Source organism: Schistocerca cancellata, chromosome 1 (assembly GCF_023864275.1).
Source record: "Schistocerca cancellata isolate TAMUIC-IGC-003103 chromosome 1, iqSchCanc2.1, whole genome shotgun sequence".
In the NCBI taxonomy this organism is placed as follows: domain Eukaryota; kingdom Metazoa; phylum Arthropoda; class Insecta; order Orthoptera; family Acrididae; genus Schistocerca; species Schistocerca cancellata.
Window position 1 is genome coordinate 1,270,172,728 of NC_064626.1, and position 8,856 is coordinate 1,270,181,583.

The 8,856-nt window shown below is 43.9% G+C and overlaps 1 protein-coding gene across 1 annotated transcript; it reads right to left on the reverse strand.

Moving 5' to 3' along the window:
• Positions 1-381: 381 nt before the first annotated feature.
• LOC126145667 (probable inactive protein kinase DDB_G0270444) lies at positions 382-6,276 on the reverse strand. The gene is made up of 3 exons (XM_049915576.1): positions 6,213-6,276; positions 5,076-5,954; positions 382-455 (listed from the first exon to the last, which is right to left on the reverse strand). The coding sequence occupies exons 1-3, from the start codon at positions 6,274-6,276 to the stop codon at positions 382-384; spliced, it is 1,017 nt and encodes a 338-aa protein (XP_049771533.1).
• Between the last annotated feature and the right edge of the window lie 2,580 nt (positions 6,277-8,856).

An 8,856-nucleotide genomic window follows, 5' to 3' on the forward strand; every position in this document is an offset into this window, starting at 1 on the left:
ACCAACAAGTTGTTAAACCGTGTTTTAATTCGCTTCCTGTCAAACTGTGATCTGTGTACGATCGGAAACAATGCTCCTCGAGATAGTACCAACAAGTTGTTAAATCGTGTGGCGATCGAAAGCTCGAGCGGTAGCCGAGATTTCTCGAGCTGTGACGCGGTCTGGTCGATCCGTTCGACTCGCGCTCGAGTGCAGAACCAGGTGTAACCCTGCACGTAAATGGCAGTTGTGTGTGTGTGTGTGTGTGTGTGTGTGTGTGTGTGCGCGCGCGGAGGGGGGGAGGGGGGAGGGGGGGAGGGGGGAGGGGGGTGTTGCGCTGTGGCTATCACGCCGGTGTGCGTCATCTGACGCTGCTGAGGTTACGGTTACGCAGACGCTTCCTTATTTTTTCCCCGTGGCGCCGCCTGCGCTGCCCACGGCGGCGTGCAGAGGGCAGGCAGTCGGCGGCATGCACCCTGCGGGCCCACAGCTCCGGCCGCGGCTGGTCGGGCCGCTGCTGGCTGCCTCGGCGCTGCTGCTGCTCGTCCTCTACTACTGCCACAGCTCCGCGTGGCGCGACCCGGCGCTGCAGGTAGGGGGCGTGTCATGTCCGAGCCATTCAAGTTACTGGACGCCTCTCTCTGTTCGTGCACCCCTACCTCATACACAAACTTCACACACTGGTTATAGGGTCACAGATATTGAACTATACGACATACGAGGGGTATTTTTTAAGTAAATACCGTTTTGAAATTTAAAAAAAAAAGTCGTGCTAAGATATCTCAATAATTTTATTTTTATGTGAAAGCCTGTACCTTAATCTACTTTTCTACATAATTTTCGTCTATATTGAGGCACTTGTCATAACGTTGTACCAGTTTTTCAATACCCTCCTCATAGAAGTCTGCCGCCTGACTTGTTAACCACTGCATCACCACTGTTTTGACATCGTCATCGTCTCGAAGACGCTGACCGTCCAGGTGTTTATTCAAGTGCAGGAACAGATGGTAGTCACTGGGCGCAAGATCGGGGCTGTACGGAGGATGATCTAGAGTTTCCCATCGAAAAGATGTGATGAGATCTTCTGTCTGATTCGCCACGTGCGGAAGGGCATTGTCTTGCAGCAAAACGATGCCCTTGCTCAACTTCCATGGGCTGTTGCTTTGATTCTGGTGTGACGTAGACCACCCGTGTTTCATCGTCCGTAACAATTTGGTTTAAGATATCATCACCGTCGTTTTGGTACCGCTCAAGGAAAGTCAATGCACTGTCTGAACGTTTGTGTTTGTGCACATACGTCAACATTTTCGGTACCCAACGTGCGCACAATTTTCGATAATTCAAGTGCTCGATCACAATGCCATACAAAACACTACGAGAAACATTACGAAAGTCATTCCACAAGGAGGAAATCGTAAAGCGTCTGTTTTCTCTCACCTTTATGTCCACTTCCTGCACCAGACTTTCATTAACGACCGAACGACGCCCACTCCGTTGTTCATCATGCACATTTGTGCGGCCATCTTTAAATGCTCTCATCCACTTTCTTAACCCCATCACTCATAATGTTTTCTCCGTAAACTGCGCAGATCTGACGATGAATATCGATCGCTTTTAGGCCTTTAATACTAAGAAATCTTATAACAGCCCGTACTTCACAGTCGGTGGGACTCACGATTATCGGAGGCATCTTAATCCCTCAGTACACACAGTAAAAAAGGAAGAATCAGACTGCGATAGCGTCAGTCCGTAGATTAAGGTAGAGGCTTTCATGTCAAAATGAAATTATTGAGATATCTTAGCACGTCTTTTTTAATTTCAAAACGGTACTTACGTAAAAAACACGCCTTGTAAAATCGTCATAACTTCTGAACAGTTTGCGTCAGGACGTTCAAACTGCACGGTTGGCTGGGGGTGGTGATGGGCCTCAATATGCGCCCACTTTCATGTCCATGGCTTTGTCAATAAGCAAAATTGACGCTCTTGGGAGACTGAGGTCGCGGTCGAGACGTCTCTTCAGCCTCAACCGGTAAATGTGCAGTGTCCAGTCACGGAATAATCGGTGCGATATTCCTTGATGGTACGGTGACTACCGAGCGGTACGTCAACGTTTTGGAAGATGATTTCATCCCCAATATACAAAGTGATCCCGATTTCGAAAAGCCGTGGTTCTTGCAAGACGGAGCTCGACCACATCGAAGCAGGAGAGTGTTTGATGTCCTGAAGGAGCACTTTGGGGACCGTATTTTGAAATATTTTCAAGAATCGGCCCCAGTTGGACAAATTTTCTGGTCTTTACCAGGTTTCGGCTAAATTAATCTAGCCTTCTTCAGAAGCGTAAAATTACTATGTTGCCAACGTAGTTGCCGATGCCAACCGATCGCGTGGTGAAGAAATGCCGGGGCTGGACTTCAGTTAAGTAGTTTTCATTCGACATGGTACCACAGTACTATACGTTTTAATTCCAATGTTGACTGTGTCTTACTCAGGCATGTTATAGTAATTTTATGCTTCTGAAGAAGGCTATATTAATTTAGCCGAAACCTAGTAAAGACCCGAAAATTTGTGCAACTGAGGCTGATTCATCAAAATATTAGTCTACCACAGTTGCTGATGGGGCTGCAATATGCTAAAAATTCTTAGACAGCATTTTGGTTCTCGGGTACCCAGAGGCCACGGGCATGGGCTTCGATTTGCCACCATATTCTCCGGATCTCAACACAACCGACTCCTTTTTGTGGGTCAATGTTAATGACAGGGTGTACAGCAATAGCCCCAAAATCATTGCTGGGCTGAAAACCGCTGTTCAGGAGGTCATCGACAGCATCGATGTTCTGACACCTCAGCGGGTCATGCAGAATTTCGCTATTCATCTGCGCAACATAATAGAAAATGATGGCAGGCGTATTGAACACGTCATAACCGAAATCTGAATATCTGTAGTGACGTTTCCACGTTGAATAATGTGTATGTATGCCGTACTTTGTAACTAATTTACATTCCTTTTGATACAGTTCAGTCATTATCTCCTTGCATAAGGTCTATACTTTAACCAAAAAACAGCCAAAAGCCCCATTTAAAAAGTTTGACTCTAGCCATTAACCGTTTCGGGTTTATTACAAATCTATCTTCAGATGACTTACAGATTTCCTCGTTTCCCTGATGCGGCCTCGCTTTGTGCTCGGTACTGGTTGCGTGCACTAAAAAGGAAGCCCTTGAGTATGAGGTCGCAAGTTGATTCTTTAGTAAGACTTTTTTTATGTGTTGTGTTATTAAATATGACAGGATAAATATTAGCTGCTTATGACTCAAAAGGCGTAGCAGGAGAATGACAGAAAATGGATGTCCGGGAGGTGCAGAGATCAACCTTCTACGAGATGTATGTATTACACTACAGAAAATGGACCTCGTTCGCACTCAAGAAATTTCAAAACAAACCATTAACTTGCGCCATGAACACCGAATGAAACATGGCTCGCCACAGTGATCACAAAGATTCACGCCAACAAAATCGAAGGCAAACGCCTTGGAAGTTACAAACCATGCATGACTTTCAGCTAGGTATCCACTCTTAAAGAATGCAAATAGAATCATATTGGTGTAACGGGGTGATGAGAACTGATGGAATGTGATGGCACGCAATCGAATACAAAACAACCAGCTGTGGAGGTTATCGTGAAACAGGTTATCCTTTAAAGGTAGTTCCAGATAGTGTGATAACGTGTTTTACATATACACGGAAAAAAACATTCAGCAGTACAATTTTCATACACAGACCAGGAATCAAACAGAAGCAAATTATTTTCACGAGCTATTGGTCAAAACCGGTGCTAATACCATAGTTGTACTTCTCTTACGCCCATTTCCGCACCCTTGCTTGCTGTGACGTAAATATTCCCTACTGACCTTGCAAGATCACGCACACGAGAAAGAATCGTAGGGGCAGAGTACCTACAACTTCTCGCAACACAATAAACAACGTTCCAGCAAATTAACCATCCAGATTAGCAGTCAGATTAATTGTATACGAATGCATTAAGACATTGATGTAAGTAGCTCTTGATACAATTCTATTGGTACTTCTGATTTCCAGGGTTTCTTTCATACGCATTTCCTCTTCAAATCCCGATTGGTCGAAGTTGAAAACAAATTCCTTGTTAAATGATGGGATAAGTTTGTTTATCTCATGTACAAATTTTCGGGCCGATTTCGCAGTTTGCTGTGCACCGCGAGATTAACGCTTTATATAGAATTTCGTTATATTAGATCTACCCTTTCTATAGCACTGTTTGAAGTTATGCAAAATTCCACTGCTTCCCTTGAAATCACTTTAATCTATGTCGCTCGCAGTTTGATGTGCACAACGTAGTAGGTCGCTATCATGGACATTCTTTAAATTGTATCGAACATTCTTGAAGCAGGCAAACGCTAGTTTTTGTAACAAGTGCACCTTGCCCTCCTTTGAATATCCATAGTTGTTCTCACGCACTACACGGTCATAGTGCCGCGTGTTTATTCGAAACCTGGTCACAATTGTTTTTTACTATGCTGCGGATGATTTTCCGTGTACGTAATTATGTCTAGTACCAACTCCTTGGACAACGTCTTCACTCTACCACATTTCGCTGGAGACGGGATTTGTGGCTCCCTGCCTGAAAAGGATGATGAACTACATGGCTCGAAAACTGTTTCAGTATTACTTTTACTTGTTAAGCATGTTCCTGAATCTTTGTACTACTCAAGTACGTTGTCTACACAGTCGAGCGTATACGACACCACACATTCCACTGACTCATCTTGCAGAAACGCTAACGTTTCATGTTTCACTTCTCTCTCACCCTGCGAAATTCATTGTGCTCCTTTTTGAGGAAATGCCATGTTCGGTAACTATTGTTGAAGATACAATGCAATGTTTGCATTGTTTATCGCTGCCATTGCTCTGCTTTTTATCAACACCACTTGCACTGTAGCACTGTTGTGAGTTTCTCGTCGAGTAAGCAAATGAACCACGCTGCGTAGCCTCATACTGCACTCACCATTGGAGGCCACCTCCAGTTCCTCCTCGCCATTGGAGGCCACCTCCAGTTCCTCCTCACCATTGGAGGCCACCTCCAGTTCCTCCTCACCATTGGAGGCTACCTCCAGTTCCTCCTCACCATTGGAGGCCACCTTCAGTTGCTCCTCACCATTGGAGGCTACCTCCAGTTCCTCCTCACCATTGGAGGCTACCTCCAGTTCCTCCTCACCATTGGAGGCCACCTCCAGTTCCTCCTCGCCATTGGAGGCCACCTCCAGTTCCTCCTCACCATTGGAGGCTACCTCCAGTTCCTCCTCACCATTGGAGGCTACCTCCAGTTCCTCCTCACAATTGGAGGCTACCTCCAGTTCCTCCTCATCATTGGAGGCTACCTCCAGTTCCTCCTCACCATTGGAGGCTACCTCCAGTTCCTCCTCACCATTGGAGGCTACCTCCAGTTCCTCCTCACCATTGGAGGCCACCTCCAGTTCCTCCTCACCATTGGAGGCTACCTCCAGTTCCTCCTCACCATTGGAGGCCACTTCCAGTTCCTCCTCACCATTGGAGGCTACCTCCAGTTCCTCCTCACCATTGGAGGCTACCTCCAGTTCCTCCTCACCATTGGAGGCCACCTCCAGTTCCTCCTCACCATTGGAGGCTACCTCCAGTTCCTCCTCACCATTGGAGGCCACCTCCAGTTCCTCCTCACCATTGGAGGCTACCTCCAGTTCCTCCTCACCATTGGAGGCCACCTCCAGTTCCTCCTCACCATTGGAGGCCACCTCCAGTTCCTCCTCACCATTGGAGGCCACCTCCAGTTCCTCCTCACCATTGGAGGCTACCTCCTGTTCCTCCTCACCATTGGAGGCCACCTCCTGTTCCTCCTCACCATTGGAGGCTACCTCCAGTTCCTCCTCACCATTGGAGGCCACCTCCAGTTCTTCCTCACCATTGGAGGCTACCTCCAGTTCCTCCTCCTGCTGCCATTCACAGCCAACACTGCGCTTGCACGTCTGACGGTGCACACCGCGTCGAATGCTGTAAATGTCGCCGGCGTCTGGCGATCTGTCACCCAAGGGGTTACCTGGAAGTTAAACAAAACAGTTTTTCTTTTACGGTTCAGAAAATTTATGAAAGCTTTTCGTTTTTACCTTCACAGGAACATTAATGAAAGGATTTTAAAGTCAATAAAACAAGAAACGCAGCGAAATCTTACTTGGTATACAGTTCTGTGCAACGGATTCACCAAGTATTTGTATTATACATTTTGCAGTTAACATGTTTTTGCACATGCTCTATGTGAGTGCTTTTTAATTCTCTGGAACTGCTTTAAAACATACCATTCTATTTCTATGGCAGCACACATACTGTGATGTTACAAAATAAAAGTGATGTTGTTATTCAATGGAAAGTTGGAAATTGAGATTTCGCTTACTGTTTTATCAATCACAATTGGCGTAAGAATCATGGATTGACCATTGTCATAAAATATTGCATTATGAGATGTGAATAGTTTTTACTTGCAGTTTCGCGTGGCTTGAGGCAGTCACAACTAGCGTGCTATTGATTAAGAAATTTCGTTATCGTCTTTCTAATTACTTCATGATCGTAGATACGATCATACCCGGTGGTGAAGTTATTGTTATGACAAAACAATTTCCTAAGGGACCAGAAAGTTCTTAAGGGCGCAAAAACAACTGTGACATCACACAAAAGGGAAATTGAATATTAGCGCTGATGCAAGAAGACGATAAAACAGTTTTCTTTTTATCAATGTAACACGCACATTGGACTGCTGATCTTGGTGTCTGTAATCTTAGCAAAATGCATAATTAAAATGAAAATAATACTGAGGAGATGATAGGAATGAGCACTGCTAAATGATTCAGTATTCCCAGAACAAATATTTATTATAACTAAAACATATATCGTACCTTAAGCTTAGTACTATAATGACGGTAGATTTTTATGACCGTATCGTGTCCATTGAGAGCTCTTTTATATAGCCATTGTCCTTTTGAGTCACCCGTGCGTCGTCACGATAAGTTATAACAGTTCTTCTTACACTTCACTCAGACTTAGACGGAACACGTTTTTATTTATTTAGTAAAAAAATTAGATCAGACCGCCACAAATCTGCGTCCGTCTTACTTAAGAAAAAAACAGTACAAGTCTTTGGCGCTCAAGGCTTCATTTGTTCTCCAGCGAACAAAATAGTGAAGGATCGCATATCTATCTGTATTTTTCTGTTTATATTGCCGCCCAAAGACGACGAATTATTATACATTAATCATTATTTATAAACAAGTATTTGCCTTTTGGCTGAAAGTATTAACTACTCGTATGTGCTGTTTTAATGAAGTCAAAAATAGCGAATATCACATTGCCTCCCATGACGAGAGAGGGAATGCCGAAGGATTACCTCAATCCTCATGTCCTCCTGAGATATTCGTGATTTTTGGTGTGACATTTACATAATGTTACTGGCGTTGTGATATTCGTGATTTTTGGTGTGACATTTACATAATGTTACTGGCGTACAAAGTACATAAATTGAAATTACATTTATAAACATATATCAGATAATTATCATTTTTCAAAATAAAGTTTTTCACTCTTTGTTCATCAGTCACTTCATTCCATAATACCAAGATTAACATTTATGTGCATATTTAAGTTTGGTCCATATTTGCTTATAACAATAAGTGAACGTTCATTTCACACTTCAGGGGATAGAATCCAGAAATTACGTTCTCTTGAGCTTAACAACTAATATATGAGTACAGTAAGTGCTTATTCTCACTAAACTAGAGTGGACAATGTTCGAGCATCTGTTGACTCATTGTGGTTCAATTACAGTTTAATAGCGTAGCACTACAATTCGTGATGCTTTCACTTTCTGTGTTAGCTGTCTACCGCGTTCATAATGCAGTATAACTGTCCTTTCCATTGTGGTGCCAGGAATTCAGGTGGCTTCCCGGGTTTTTATTTACAATATGAAACAGAAGAAAATTATTAGTATAACTTACAACCTATTGGATACATTTGTTAAGGATCGGGACTGGTCTGAAGTTCAGGGTCTTCCTATAGTGCACATTCATTTTCTTTGTCCATCAAGAGACAGGATTATAATTCATTTTAGCAGTGTTCAGGAGTGCCGGTATTAATGGCTTTAAGGTCTGAGTAATCTAACAATCTACTTCTCACTCATCTTAACTTCAACTCAAGAAAATTGCTTAATTTACGTATGAAAATGTAGTCACACAAGTATGCAAATGTCTTTCCTCCAGTATGTACGATTGAAGTCATGGCGGTTAGCAGTTTAAAGTTTGGATTGTTTCGTCACCCACACGTCAGCCACTCACAGCGGCTGCCCAGTGTTGCGCGAGCTCCAATACTCAGTATCCGTTCGCGCTCAGGCTGTAACAGAGCTGCCGGTCGTCGATCGCTCTTTTTTTTGTGAACTTCGTATCACGCGAGTGCATCGATACAAACTCCTCGCGCGCGTTTTCCATCGGAGGAGCCGGACACTGAAGCTGCCTCCATACTTCCCTGTCAACTGCCTCCCATGAGGCTCACAGCTAAGTGACGACGAATGTTTTAGCTGTCGCTGCACTTAGAACAACACTGAACTTTGCGTTGCACCTGTTGTCGTAGCCTTGACTTCTTTTTACACTTGCAGTTCAGCACTACCACTAATAGACAGTGAACATCTATTTTTATTATGCACGTCGCACTTTAGTGTGCATCTTCACACAGCATTAGTGCTCAGTTCCTTCGTCAATAGCGTTCATTTACAAAACAATCAATTTTGCAGGTTTCCTCCATTGGTACAGAAAGACTTATATTCTACTATTTAC